The sequence below is a fragment of the Mandrillus leucophaeus genome, unplaced genomic scaffold, assembly GCF_000951045.1.
Source record: "Mandrillus leucophaeus isolate KB7577 unplaced genomic scaffold, Mleu.le_1.0 Scaffold570, whole genome shotgun sequence".
Classification (NCBI taxonomy): domain Eukaryota; kingdom Metazoa; phylum Chordata; class Mammalia; order Primates; family Cercopithecidae; genus Mandrillus; species Mandrillus leucophaeus.
This window is the reverse complement of record NW_012106142.1, coordinates 211,487-227,083: the sequence shown is the minus strand read 5'-3', so window position 1 is coordinate 227,083 and position 15,597 is coordinate 211,487. Positions and strand designations below refer to the sequence as shown.

At 41.1% G+C, this 15,597-nt stretch overlaps 2 protein-coding genes across 6 annotated transcripts in view; one reads left to right on the top strand and one right to left on the bottom strand.

Moving 5' to 3' along the window:
- The window catches only part of AASDH (aminoadipate-semialdehyde dehydrogenase), a 43,003-nt gene extending 41,709 nt beyond the window's left edge, over positions 1-1,294 (top strand). For all 5 annotated transcript variants that reach the window (XM_011998432.1, XM_011998433.1, XM_011998435.1 and 2 more), the window contains one exon: positions 789-1,294. In XM_011998432.1, the coding sequence (XP_011853822.1) occupies positions 789-1,178 (390 nt within the window). In that variant the 3' untranslated portion in view covers positions 1,179-1,294. The remainder of the gene's footprint in view (positions 1-788) is intronic.
- Positions 1,295-3,808: 2,514 nt separating this feature from the next.
- KIAA1211 (KIAA1211 ortholog) overlaps positions 3,809-15,597 on the bottom strand; it is a 166,796-nt gene continuing 155,007 nt past the window's right edge. Inside the window, exons 10-12 of the mRNA XM_011998430.1 lie at positions 9,758-9,948; positions 9,047-9,209; positions 3,809-5,626 (exon numbers count right to left, since the gene is read on the bottom strand). Of these exons, the coding sequence (XP_011853820.1) occupies positions 5,466-5,626; positions 9,047-9,209; positions 9,758-9,948 (515 nt within the window). The 3' untranslated portion in view covers positions 3,809-5,465. The remainder of the gene's footprint in view (positions 5,627-9,046; positions 9,210-9,757; positions 9,949-15,597) is intronic.

Below are 15,597 nucleotides of genomic sequence, written 5' to 3'. Positions count from 1 at the left end.
ATTTTTAATAGAGACGGGGATTCACCATGTTGGCCGGGCTGGTCTTGAACTCCTGACTGCAGGTGATCCACCTGCCTTGGCCTCCCAAAATGCTGGGATTACAGGCATGAAACACCTCGCCTGACCCAGTTTTAAATAAGATACATTTAAGGCTGGGTGTGGTGGCTCATGCCTGTAATCCCTACACTTTGGGAGGCCGAGGTGGGCGGATCACGAGGTCAGGAGATCGAGACCATCCTGGCTAACATGGTGAAACCTCAACTCTGCTAAAAACACAAAAAATTAGCTGGGTATGGTGGCACGCACTGGTAGTCCTAGCTACTCGGGAGGCTGAGGCGGGAGAATCACTTGAACCCGGTAGGCAGAGGTTGCAGTGAGCCGAGATCGTGCCACTGCACTCTAGCCTGGGCAACGGAGCAAGACTCCATCTCAAAAAAAAAAAAAAAAAAAGATATATTGAAAACTCAATGTAGTTTTACCTTTGAACTCAGTGTCTCTGAATAATACTAACTCTTGGCGCTCAAAATTAATTTTACTTATTATGCACGGCAGTGAATCACATGGTAACAACATTTCAGTATATTTTGTTTTAGATTTTAGATTTTACCACTGGGACAGAGATCTAGTGTGAGAGTGCTACTTTTCAGAAAAAGCCATTTTGTCTATGTATAGTTACCATTCAAATAGCCTATATCTCTTAGATTTGCATTAAGAACCTCACAGAGCTTTAAGGGAGAATTGGAGCAATTAGATGAATGAATTATATTTATTTTTATTACTTGTTATAGGTTTGGCAGTTCTGTACCAGTGGACCAATCTTTTCATCCCCGTGTACCTCATCATCAGAGCAAAAAATATTTTTTGGTTCCCATGATTGCTTTGTCTACTGTTGTAACATGAAAGGTCACCTGCAGTGGAAATTTGAAACTACTTCAAGGGTCTATGCAACACCGTTTGCTTTCCATAACTGCAACGGCAGCAATGAAATGTTGCTGGCAGCAGCATCTACTGATGGGAAACTGTGGATCTTGGAATCTCAGAGTGGACAATTGCAAAGTGTTTATGAACTTCCTGGAGAAGTCTTCTCTTCTCCTGTGGTCCTGGAATCAATGCTCATTATTGGGTGTAGAGATAATTATGTTTATTGTCTGGATTTATTAGGTGGCAATAAAAAATAATCAAATACAGTCCTTATTTATATAACAAATGTGAGATGTTTGAAAATATTTTACCATTATAGAGCATTTGGATAGTCTTATTTAAATTAAAGATTATATTTTGGCTAAGAAACGGACACTTGTCTACTACACCTGGTTGGAGAACAACTATATTTTACTTCCCATAGGAACAACAGAAGCTTTTACAAAGAGAGAACAAAACACATCAATATATTTAGTAGCACTTTTGTTTAATTAGGTGTGATGGTTAACTTTATATGTCAGCTTGACTGGCTAAGGGATGCTCGGATAGCTGGTAAAACATTATTTCTGGGTATGTCTGTGAGGCTGTTTCTGGAAAAGATTAGCATTTGAATTTGAATCAATCAGTAGACTGAGTAAAGAAGGTCCTCCCTCACCAGTGTGCCAATGTGGGTGGCATCGTTCAAGCTGATGAGGGCCTGAATGGAACGAAAAGGTAGAGGAGGGGCAAATGCTCTGTTCTTGCTGAGATGTATCCATCTGCTCCTTCCTTTGGACATCAAAGCTCCTGGTTCTGAAGCCTTTGGACCACTCTCCTGGGTCTCCAGTGTGCAAATGGCAGATGGTGGCACTTCTCAGCCTCCATAATCACTTAAGCCAGTTTTCATAATACATCTCTCCTAATCGCTAGGTTTCTATGGAGAACCCTAATACATTAGGCTAATTTTATGTTTTTTTCTTTAAAAAAGATCCCGGCGGGGGTCAGGGGAGGATCAGAATATACTTGGTGGATTAAAAACGGTCTTTATTACATGAATTTGCCATTCATGGCAAAAGGTTTTCAAAGGCAGGATTTAGTTATCGAATTACGTTCCTTAGTTATTTTTAATGAAATACTAATGTAGACTAAAATATACACACACACCCTGCCCCACACACAGTGCAATTTCATGTTTATACGTGGTGATTTCAGGCGTTCATTGTTCCTAGCAATGCCCTTTCCTTAAAATTTTGATCTTTTGCTCATCATGGAATGGGTTTGTTTTTTTTTTTGCATTAATTTTGATTTTTTAAAAATACTGCATTAAAATAGTATTTCTCTTGATTACTAAGTTTTCTGGCAGCCAAGGCAAGTGCTCACATGCCTAACTCACTTTTCATTTCACCAGGGTCTGGCCCTGTAAGTTAGTATATCTGATGTGTGGCCATAAGCTGCAAATTCTCACGTGCTCTCAGCTGCTGCTTCTGCTGAGTAGCCCATGCTGTGAGGAGGCTGCACAATCCTTTTGTCTGAGACCCAGACCATTCAATTCCAATTTAGGATTGAGACAAACATTTTATTTGCCCCTGTTCATTATTTTTCTCTAAAAATACCTAGTAAAAAATATAATAAAACACCTTGAAGTTGTTCTTGTTCAACAAAAGCTATGCAAATATAATGAGATTGTTTTGTAGATAGTCATCGAAATCAAATTCCATCAGTGCCAAAGGTCTCGTGGGTATTTTTTATTGAAAGATCTTTTCCCTTCAATAATGGACATTTTACATTAAAACTTTATACAACCAAATATCCAAATTATATTAAAATCACACTAAGGTATTTTCATTGTCTCTAACTTTACTGTTGGTAAAAATATTAAGACACTTGTAACTAATGTTTCTGCTTTAAAATAAGCAATTAAACTAAATGTCACAAGAAGAGACAATACATACTATACATTTGCAGATAACTGGCTAAATGATAATTTAATAGTAATTAATAATGTTTGTGTAAGAAACAATTGCACTTGAAAAATTAAAAAAGTAAACAAAAAACCCTCTAGTTTTATATATAAGTCTATGAACAGAGGTTAATCATCTATAACCTCGCCAGGAGAAGTGTATGTTTGTTTAAATAAAAAAAAAAAAAAAAAAAGCTTGCATTTAACATAGTAAGCATTCATTTAAAAAAAAGTCTTGAACTTTTTATATGTTTTTACAGAATTTCCCCATAGTTTGTTGCTCTGAAGACTGCAACACAACTAAAGCAAAATAACACTTCATTGGTATTTAGTGCAAATTCGGGGTGATTTTGAAATGAAATGTTAAACATGTACCCTTTAGAAGCTGTTAGAAGTAAGTACTGTGACTGCCCTTTCTTCAGTATACTCTTCTTTTAAAGACTTTGATGGAAAAATTTTAACTGAGGTATTTCGCCTACTTTGTTTGGGCACAGTGATATCCCAGCCAATACAAAGTTGACACATCTACCATTTTTTGTAACTGATCTTATTTCCCCACCTGTTCCTTGCCATAATTGGGATATTGTCCAAAGCTGACAGGATGAAAGAAAAAGTCAATTCAGAAGAATTACTGTAGCATTATCATTCCAGGGCTGTAGGTGGAAACATTTCCATTGAAAAGTGTTATATTAGTGAGGAAATCATTGGAACTAACAAATGCCTACATACAAGATTTAGACATGAACATTAGTATGGAAGACGTGCAGTGAAATACTAATTGCTTGCCACAGCAATAAAAAAAAGTTACATTGATTTTTAACAGTCTGAAGGTCCAGTATATATAATATTAAATCCAACTTGCAAGAGTACAACTATCCACTTGACCACACATGCCAGCTGCTACAGTGAGGCTGAGCCATTGTTTCTAGAAAGAAAATGGTTTCTACATGGTAAATAACTTTGCCATCATCCTTTATTTAAGGTACATGGTAGAATAACAGCACATTGCATATTGAGCGAGCATAAAGGAAAGTAATGATGGATACTTAATAAAGCATGTTTTTGTAGGAGAGGAAAAAGGATGTAATTCCCTCTGCACAGAGCAAAGGATGTGTACCTGTGTACCTATATTTTGGAGTAAGAATCTAAGAAAAGGGGAATATGCCAACACTATGAAATATAAGGTTAGCACCAGCAATATGTGAGTTTGCTGGTATGTCTACGTTTCACGTAAAGTAAATTTAGGGAAATAAAAGTGAATATATGTGGCTTTTAAACTGCCAAGTCCCTTCTTTGTATGCACATGTGTATGATAATAAAAAGGCCACTTAAAACTCAGATGTTTGTTAAAGGTAGCAAGGTGAATGCTCAAAATTAGAAATGCTACTGGACATTTGACTCTAAATATGAATTACTCATTATAGTAAAGAAAAGACTTTCTGCAGGAAGTCCTTATTACAAAGGCTCCAAATCTTGGCTTCCTGTTCATTTTCCCTAAACACCAAAGGGGATTTTCAAACATGTAATGTCAATACCTGTTGTTTCTTGTAATAAATGGCTGGCTTGGGGGGTTGTTTTATTATTTTTCCTGTCTCACTGTTGCTTTTTGAGTGAGTGAGCCTCCCTTTCAAAGTCTGAAAAACTAGATTACATTAGGATCAGTGTTTGTCTCAAAGTTCTTAACCTTTGGGATCTATCAGAATTGATCTGAAGAGTTTTTGCCAGAATACATTTTCCTGGCCCAGTCCGCACAGGCTCTGATTGAGTAGGCCTGGGTGGGAGCCTACGCATCGTAACAACCACTGCCCTAGATGGAGATTCTCGAGACAGAAAGCAAACTTGTAGCTCTGATCTAGAATTGCCTTTCTTCACTACATTAAATTAAAATGTTCCCTGGGAGCCAGCTGGGCCAAATGCTTCACATGTCCTTAAGGAGGGTATTGGAATAACAGGGCCTCACACTATGAATCCACAGTGTGGTAAAAATGTGAATGGATGTGCCTTCTGTGTTACAGCTTCAGAGTGGGGAAAACTCATGAAAACTAACATGGGCACAGTTGGGAGCCAGAATGTTCCTTGTGATTCCCAGTTACTCACTGCATTCAGGAGAATGGGTGTTCTCGCTTTTAGCTAGATATGATCCTTTCACCATTACCGCAGAAAGGATAAACATTCCCACACATATGGTAGAGTAAATGTTTCGGACAAAGAAAATTAGTGCATAGAATCAAAAAACCATTACAAAAGGTTGGCAAAAGTACACATTCTGAATGGTGTGTGGGTGGGTGTGTGTGCAAGGCCATGGAATGGGCATGGGCAGGCTCTCATGAGGAGTTCTTAGCTTAGATATTTTGCTTCATGTGGTCCTGTGGACGGAATTTTCTCTTGAGAACTAGGAGGAGCTCAAGGCACCAGGACCTAGGGTTGTGCAAATCCACTCTTTACAATGAACACCACCAGTTCAGTTTCTAAACATTATTTTACAGTCTATAAAACATGCTTCTTTTCCCTAGCTTGATTTCTTTACCCCATATAAAAAATAAATAAATAAAAAGGGCAAGAGAGGAGCCAATAACTGGCAGTAGGGATTGGTAAGAGTCACTCTTTACTTAATAATCTGTGGACAGTCGCTCCAAGCCTTTGCTTTCCTTTTGGCCAAAGCCAGCCAGGCTGGTTCTGTTGACACGGGGGCAGCATCCGGGGTGGAAAACCTCTTGGTGACTTCTTTCACTAGCGGTGCTGGGGGAGCCGAATCGGAGATCTCCACTGGGTTTTGTTTTGAAGGAAAAGGAAAAAGTAAGTTCAGAGCCACATTATAAATTTTCTTTTTAATTAACAGATAAACTGTATGTATTTATCATGATAAACTGTATGTATCTGTCATGTACAACATTGTTTTGAAATATATATACATTGCAAAATAGCTAAATCTAGCTAATTAAAATATACAAAACCTCACAGTTATCATTTTTGTGGTGACAGCATTTAAAATCTACTCTCTTACGTCTCTTGAACATACTCCTCTTATCTAACTGAAATTTTGTATCCTGTGATGAACATCTCTCCAACACCCCCCACCCCAGCCATATTTTGATTTATCAGAAGTGTGAGACAGAAAAAAGAAAACCCAGTGAAACACAGACAGGCAAATTCCTGGACTCCCTCAGTGAGGAGAATGAAGGAAAGCAAGCTGTGTGTTTATAACTCTTGCACACAGAATTACAACAACCAAAGTAGTCAGTTTTAATTTCAAAGAATTTCCAGAAGCCTAATCTGTATAAAGAAGCTATGCCTGCATGATACCCAGTCAATCCCATGAAGAAAAAGATCAACTCAGCAGACTGGATCTATTAAGCTGGTGAGGTTAAAAGCTACCTTCCTGGCCGGGCATGGTGGCTCATGCCTGTAATCCCAGCACTTTGGGAGGTCAAGGTAGGAGGATCACTTGAGGTCAGGAGTTCGAGACCAGCCTGGCCAACATGGTGAAACTCTGTCTTTACTAAAAATACAAAAAGTAGCCAGGCTTGTTGGCAGGTGCCTGTAATCCCAGCAACTCGGGAGGCTGAGGCAGGAGAATCACCTGAACTCTGGAGGCAGAGGTTGCAGTGAACCAAGATCACACCACTGCACGCTCCAGCATGGATGACAGAGTGACACTCCGCTTCAAAAAAAAGCTACTGTCCCCACAAAAGCATCCACTGGGTGCCTCTACCTCTGAGTCTCACAGATCCTGCCAGCTCCCGTGACTTTCATCCTTGTCTCACAGTTCCTTTGCACTGTATCACTTTCTTTATTAGAGTGTACAGGCTTCTTAATGTGAGAGAGTGCTTGTTTTATCTTTGAGTCATATTTAGTGCCTATGGCAATGGCTTACACATATGTTTCTAGAACTCAGGAAATACTGACTGAGAAGACAAAATACTTCAGAATAAAGACTTGCTTTATTAAGCTAGAGCCACTCCGAGTTGCATTAATCCTTTAGTACTTCTGAGAAATCAGGCAGAGAAAGATTGATCTCTTTGACTTTGGGGCTTTCACTTTATTTTGAAAGAAACTCATTCTCTCTCTTTTTCTCACTCTTTCTCTTTCTAGTTCTAACAGGTAGAACCCTTAATTCCTATAAGTAAAATCAAATGACATAATGCCTATGAGGTTCTTAAGAAATTACACAGCAATCTAAAGTGGTTTTCAAATATAAAGCTTTAAGCCAGGCACGGTGGCTCATGTCTGTAATCCCAGCACTTTGGGAGGCCGAGGTGGGCGGATCACTTGAGGTCAAGGGCTCGAGACTAGCCTGGCCAACATGGTGAAACCCTGTCTCTGCTAAAAATACAAAAATTAGCTGGGTGTGGTGGCGTGTGCCTATACTCCCAGCTACTTGGGAGGATGAGGCAGAAGAATTGCTTGAACCCAGGAGGCGGAGGCTGTAGTGAGCCGAGATGGCGCCATCATACTCCAGCATGGGCAACAGAGCAAGATTCTGTCCCCCACCCAAAATGCCAAACAAAACTAAAAAAACAAATAGAAAGCTTCCTTCCGTCACCAGTAGTAAATATATCTTTAATAGTGAGACCTCTTAATATCTCCTGACCTGAGGGAGCCACGGCATAGAAAAGCCTGGGTCTAGAGATTAGACGCCCTTTGGGGAATAGTGGAGCCTAGTGGGGAAAACAGATGCCCTATTAACCCCTGGGAGGGAGCCTGTTCAGAGTCATCCATCCTCCAAGTGATTGGTAATAAGAAGATAGTTGGATATATTACATCATTTTACCTTTCAACCAAATAAAGAATATTTTCTAAATGTGTACATCTCTTACACGTCACGAACATATAAAAACTGCTGTTGTTAATTAACATCAAGGATACTGTGCTGAGAAACCTTACTCTGTAAAGTCACAGACTATCAGAAACCTGCTGCGTGAAATCACATCAGTGAGAACAGACCATTTCACTTTTGCCTGGAGCATCTGAGCCAAGTGTCACCATGACATAGAGATGTAGTTTCCATTTCCAACCCAGGTGCAGAGCTCCGGGTAGCAGTTTTCAGATACAACATTTTACACATTTATCTTTTCTGTTTTTGTTGTTTTTGAGACACAGTGTCGCTCGGGCTGGAGTGCAGTGGCACAATCTTGGCTCACTGCAACCTCCACTTCCTGGGTTCAAGCAATCTTCCCACCTCAGCCTCCCAAGTAGGTGGGACTACAGCTATGCACCACCACACCTGGCTAATTTTTGTATTTTTAGTAGAGACAGGGTTTTGCCATGTTGCCCAGGCTAATCTCCAACTTCTGGGCTCAAGCAATCTGCCTGCCTTGGCCTCCCAAAGTGATGGGATTACAGGCATGAGCCACCATAACTGGCCCACATTTATCTTTCTTTTCTGTATTTTTAAAATTGGTATATATATATATATACACACACACACACACACACACACACACACCCCCCCCATACTTGTATATATTTTGGGGGTACATGTGGCATTTTAGTACATGTAAATAATGTGTAATGATCAATCAGGGTAAGTTGGATATCCATGACCTCAAACATTTCAAACATTTATCTTAACTTTGTAGTTTTAAAGGAAACAGAAGCCTGAACACACTTTTCAGCTCAGTCTTCATATTATCTCCTTTATGTACACCATGGCTTTGATCTGACTTATTAAAACGCTACTCCATTTAAATTTTACCTAAACTTCACCCTTTACCCCAAGTCCTATTATAATTTTGTCTCTTCCCTTGTTTAGAAGGTTCTTCTGTAAGTTAATAAACTCAACTTTGTCAGAATATAGGCACAGGGTGCTGGAGATGGCTCATACTGCCGTGCTAAACGTTCACAAATGTAGAGAGCCAGCTGACATCATATTGGTATAACAGCTTTGAACTGGCCAGGGTTCTCTATTTACACAGAGAAATTGAAGATCCTCCAAACAAAGGTCTCTCCACCCCATCAAGAGCTAACTGTTAAGTATTCACCAACACACCACTGATAGTGGGTGAGTTCCTGGTGGTCTTTATCAAGAGCTTAATCAGTGTCAACATTTATGAGTGAGGTTATCAGACAGCCTGTGCTTTGAAATGCTTGAGGTGCTCTGCTAGTCATTACACTGTAGGATATAAAGCACGCTCTACAAAGAGAAACCTGGAACTACAGTTACAAAACAATGGACCTGCTCTCTACCTGTCACAGACGTAGGAAGAGTGTTGGCCTTTTTCAGCTGTTCTCTGCGCTCAAGCCTGGACACTGCAGTCTCGGGCCTCTTCTCTTCTGGCAGAGCAGTGGACTTGTGCAGGGAACCTGCTCTGCTGACACTGCTGCTTCCAGGCTGCGGGCTGACACTGACCTGCGTGGGCAGAGACAGTCATGGGAAGCATGTTTTCAATCTAAGACATGGAAAGACTGACCCTGCAGGCCTTCTGGGCTTCTGCCTGCCAGCCCCTGACCTCTGCTTCCAACGGTGGGCTGGATTACATGTATGAGCCATGTATGCTCAACCACGGCTCCCGGTGAGGGAGCAGCTCAGAGCCAGTGTGCCTAATAGGGAAAGTTACTTTCCCAGAAAAGTCCCACCGAACTGACTGTAACATCAGGCCATGGAATAAGACTCCTGGTTTCCTTGCAAAAAGTTTGTTTCTCATGTAACTTGTATATCACTGCTGTAAGCACATCATGGATTATGGCAAATCAGGTTAATCTAAGAGTATAAAGAAATCAAATCCAATTTCACACTGAAAATGCTTCCCTGGTTTAATGATGGTCAGTTTATTTACTGCTCAGCCCTCTCTAAGTACTTTCCACCAGCCCAGCTAGCCTTTTGTTTTGCATCCTTGTGACTGAAAAGAGAGCTAAGCTCAGGAAGGCAAAATCACAGCTAAAGCCCAGGCTACTCACATTTTCTTTGGAGAGCTTTTCTGCCTGTTTGGCCTCTCTGGCTTGCTTCCTCTCCTCCCGTGTCGCCTGCTGCTCCCGAAACCCCTTTTGCTTTTGCAGTGCTAATGTTATCCAAAGCGGCTGAGCAGTTTCCACTTTCTCTGTAAGTTTGGAGCCATCTAAGGAGTGCCTGCTCTGAAGCATTGGCTTCTCTGTAGGGAACAAGACAAAGGCCGGTTTACAGTGAACTTAACTGCTGACTTATCTCAGTTCCTCACCCCCTAAAACTTGTGACATATTAATAACCCTATGGCATATTCAGCTGCCCCGTTCCTAGCACAAACTCTGTGCTGATGCCTGAGTGGCTCCACTGGGTGGGAAGGTAACATGTTTGATCACCAGAAAAACAAGGGCATTTGTCTTCCCTAGAAATGGAAGAAGTTACTCCGTTAGAAAAAACTAAAATAAATCTCCAGGGTCATAAAATCTCAGGCCTCCAGGGGATCCAGATAGGTATTTGGTTCATTGTTCTTTTTTTGATTCATTCCTTTTTTTTTTTGAGACAGAGTTTTGAACTGTCACCTAGGCTGTAGCAATGGTACAATCTTGGCACACTGCAACCTCTGCCTCCTGGGTTCAGGCAATTCTCCTGCCTCAACCTCCCGAGTAGCTAGGATTACAGGTGCCCGCAACCACACCTGGCAAATTGTTGTATTTTTAGTAGAGACGTGGTTTCACCATGTTGGCCAGGCTGGTCTTGAACTCCTGAGCTTAAGTGATCCACCTGCCTTGGCCTCCCAAGGTGCTACGATTACAAGCGTGAGCCATTGCACCCGGCCCAATTAATTGCTTTTAATGAAATTTATTTTTAGCCATGGAACCATGGTTTTCCCCTCAAAGAACATACTACGTGGAACTCCAAAGTTGGAAAGATGAAAAAGGGGCACCATTCTGCCTAATGGAGCAGCTGAGGAACACTGTGGGAAGCCCATGATTTTGGTCCACTGCCCTCATTTAATAGATGTGAGTACTCCAGCCACCACGTGCCATGCTCATGGTCACTCAGCAGTTAGTACACAGGCTTCTGAAGCTAGAACATAGGCCTTCTGACTTCAGTCTCTGTTTTTCTTATGGTTGACTGTCTCACCTATGTAATTGGGGGTGAATACCTCACAGGGGATTGGTGTGACAGGTTGAGCACTAGGCTCTGAAATTGAGCAGACCTGGATTTGACCTTTGATGATCTTACAAAAACTACTTAACTTCTCTAAGCTTTAGTTTTCTAATCTAGAAAGTGGAGATGATAATGGCGCATGCCTTATTGGGTTGCCATGAAAATTAAAAGAGATCCTGGGAACCAGAACATTTACAACAGTTCCTGGCAAATCCTGGTCACTACAAAAGTGAGCTGTTCTTATACGCCTAAGAGACAAGAATCTCCTTCTCCTTCAAGTAAAAATTATGCATGTTCAGAGATAATCAGTTGTTGAATCGAAATCTCAAAGGAAAGGGGCTCACTATAGTATTGTTTTTGAAATCCAATAGAAGTTTACCCTTTGGTAGTCCAGAAACTTACTTCCAAGGCTCTCAGTCAACTGGATTTTGTATTGTACTCCAGGATGAAAAGAAACAGCAATGATGAGAAAATAAATTCAAATTAGAAATTCAAGCAAAAAGGAACAGGGGGCGGATTCTGCTTATTTTTCTATATTCTTTAGATCTATAATGCTGTACAAAGACAATTCATATTTATAATGAGCCTAGGGCACTGCAATATCCCTAAATCATCAAATAACAATTAAGTTATGATCTAGCACAGAAAATAAAACTGACACCTCTTAGAAATATTTTAAAACAAAACTGAAATTCAAAGAGTTTTTGATTCATCTTTAGTTAACCAGAAAATCAAAAACAATTCATCACCTCAAACGTTCTGCTTTATAGTGAAACTTAATGATTTCTGTTTTTTTACTTCAGGTCCCTGTAACACTTCTTTAGAAAACTTCTAAAAGCCAAGTTGCCAAGATCTAAATGATTTCTACAGAAAGCTATTATACCAAAGGGAATTCTGATTCTGGCTAAACATTGAATCTGAACTTGTTTGGGAAGGTCACTAAAACAACCAGCCAGTTTGCTGCCAACAACTTAGACTATTGTTTACTGCAAGGGTCAAAATGCCTTTAAAGTATTAGGAATGAAATTTATAATTGACTAATTTGAAAAAAGAAATCTCTGGGTGGGAGGAGGAGGGAAGATGGTGGTTGCAGTACTGGAACAGCTAGGTGCAATGTGGATGCAGAAGCTGAGGGGGCCTTGGGGGGTCTCCTTCATCTCAGTGTTTCACCCCAATGCCAGGTCCCACAAGTGCTTCTCTTGACACTTCTCAAAAATGGGAGAAGAAGAATAAAACTGTTTATCCTCCACAACCGCTATGCAGAACCTCAGAGACCAGCAGAAATCTACCAACACCAAAGAAAATGAAAAGACAGCAAAGACAAGATGTTGCATTTGGCAAAATTGGTAGGAGAAATGTCCACTGACCAGGCTTAGCTCAACTGGGATTCAGTGACAAAAAGGGACCCAGATCATTAAAGAGGTTCTCTTAGAAGCACAAGACATGGCAGTGAAAGACCACAATGTGGAATTCAGATCCAGTTTATATATAACTGAGTCCACCTTAGGGGGAGGCCAGTGCCTGACAGGTCTTTGCTACAAAGTAGAGGTTGCTTTGGGATCATGAAGGTTTACTGCTATTATTTTATGAAGTTGATGGAAGGGCCTCCCACCTCCATGTGAGGCACCAAAGATGGCGAAGTCACCCATACCATAGAGTATACATTCAGAAGCTTCAACACTGGACCATCACTATGGTGGGGCTGTGATAACAGAATATCACTTAGCCTAGGAAAGAACTCCTCCATGTGTCATCATTACCACTGTGGGGAGTAGGCAAGTAGTCACTCAACTTTTCAGATACTGCTGTCCATGTCTATAAAATGCAGCCAAGATTACCTACCTATCTGTGTGCTGTGAGCACCGAAAGAGATGATGTAATAACTTTGTAAATGATGAAGCACAAAGGATGACTAGTGTTGAAATCATCCAAACACAGTAAAATCTCTTATTACAGTCAAGGTTTTGAAAGATAGTCAATTGCATAATCTAATTGAGGAGTTCAACATTCCTAATTAGAAATGTATTTTGCTCCAATATAAACCCATTCTCTCTCATTCTAAACTCAGTGGACAGGCATATCATAGTCCACCTGAGTTGCCTCTTCAAGTTCTGAGGAGATGAGCAAGGATCACAGGGTTCTAGTCACTACTCCCAAAGGGCATTCCTTGGAGAAAGGGATACTAAGCTATTTTTCTGTTCTATCCACCATAAGTAGGTTAGAATTTCAGAATGAGATGCTATGTATAATGAAAGGGTTTTCTTTTTTTTTTCGAGATGGAGTCTTGCTCTGTCACCCAGGCTGGAGTGCAGTGGCACAATCTCTGCTCACTGCAACCTCTGCATCCTGGGTTCAAGCAATCCTCCTGCCTCAGCCTCCGAGTAGCTGGGATTACAGGTGCCCACCACCACACCTGGCTAATTTTTTGTATTTTTAGTAGAGACAGTGTTTCACCATGTTGGCCAGGCTGATCTTGAACTCCTTGCCTCAAGTGACCTGCCTGCCTTGGCCTCCCAAACTGTAGGATTATAGTGTGAGCCACCGTGCCTAGCCTGAAAGCATTTATAGTACAAGCACATGGGGATTATCATTGCTGTTTTAATCTCACCAGGTAGATTCAGAGTCAACACCCTACAAACCTACATATTTGTCCTTACTGGCCCCAGCCTTGGGAATGCAGACCTCTTTATAAAGCACTGGTCTCCAAAAAGTTGCGTATGTCACAGGAAATGTGAAAGGCAATTTACTGGAGTTAACAAAGAAAGATTAGAATTTCTATTTCTCTGTTTTTAAATGTAAGGATAAAAACAAAATCAAGTTTGTTTGTTTGTTTTTTTTGAGACAGGGTCTCACTCTGTCACCCAGGTTGGAGAGCAGTGGTGAGATCGCAGCTCACTGCAGCCTCGATCTACTAGGCTCAAGCAATCCTCCCACCTCAGCCTCCCAAGTAGCTGGGACCACAGGTGTCCGTCATGCCCAGCTAATTTTTGTATTTTTTGTAGAGATGGGGTTTCACCACATTGCCAAGCTGGTCCTCAACTCCTGGTAGGCTAAAGCAATCTGCCCACCTCAGCCTCCCAAAGTGCTGGGATTATAGGCGTGAGCCATCACGCCTGGCCAAAATCAAGCTTTTTTAATACTTAGTACCCTGACTGGCAGTGACCCCATCGCCCATATATTCAAAGGCTATCTATAACAAATGGTATGTTTAAAGAATCTCCAGGGAAGCTGGGAAGGCTATGTGGGGCTGCATGCGGTGGGCACTTTTTGTTCTCAATGGTTCTTGAAGGTAGCATGTGGGAGGTTCTGCAGCTTGGCGAGTTTATGTCTCCTTTTAACTAAATGATCCCTTCCACAATGGACAAATGGGATATGGCATAAAGAAAGTCCCGCAGAAAATATACTACTAATAATACAAGTATGAGAAAATAGCAGAGCTGATGAGCTCTCTGCCTGCTATTTCCAAAGAAATCAGATCCAACAAGAAATTGGCCAAAGGGAATAAAAAATAGCACCATGATTTGCAATTGCAGATTTAGATCCACTGTTGTTAAGTGTAAATGTAGCTGGTGCTCCAGGGGTTTTAGCTGACAATGGTACTACATGTATACAATCAACCAATAAATTGGAGGTCCTTGCCTAACATTTTTATCCTGATGGGGTGTTCAGTCAAACAAATTTGGCCAGTCCTGGCCTACAGCAGCAAGCTGCGTAACAAAACCCCAGTGAATGGAGACTGATTCTTGCTTTCAGGCTATTTCTGTATGGAATCAGGAAAAATTCAAATAGCAGAGTGTGACAGCCCAGAATCTGTCCTCACTGGCTCCACTGGGAAGGAAAACAGGGACAGTAAGAGATTTGGGGAGAAAATTGTAATAGTCAAGGGGACAGCCCTAAGAGAAGGAAGTGAGCAGAAGCATGACTTCTTTGGAAAAGGCAAGTGACATAGCAGACAAGGCTGTGAAAGAGACTTTGCAGATACCATGAAAGCCAGTGTCACAAATGTTAGTGGCAAAACCAAAATTGGGCCCCTAATCCAGCAGGACAAATAGAAATCATTAGGGAGAAATGGTCTACAAACTGCTGATCAACATGTCTGTCCAGGAAACCAGGCCAAGCAAGTGAACCATTCAAAAAGGACAAGCTGGGTGTGGTGGTTCACACCTGTAGTCCCACTTACCAGGAGGCTGAGGCAGGAGGGATGCATGATTCCCAGGAGTTCGAGACCAGCCTGGGCAAAATAGCAAGACCCTGTCTCTAGATATTAATAATAATAAATAAATAATAAAATAAAATAAGGATATATGGGGTCTTCTGTAAAGGCAAGTAACCAGACCAACACTCCTCAGGAAACAAATCATTTCTCTGCAAAAATTGCCCCAAATCTAAACATTTCAACAAAGGAGAAAACATCCCTCCCAAGAAAACCTCAGGGGGCAATTTCTCTGGGAAATGTGAGTAACTTCTGGCTTTGACCCATATTTTACCTCCTATACTCTGCATAATAGAAAAGAAAAAGTATCAGATGAAGGTTCTCTTTTGAAGGGGCACAAAAGCTAATCCAACTGACAGCTTTGCTGGCCCAAACATTGAATCTGAAGAAACATCAGGGTCAGCCAGAGGTAAGGCTTGCTCCAGAATTTCTTTGTAGGAGGGCTCTGCAGTGGTAAGCTGGGCGGTGGGGGGG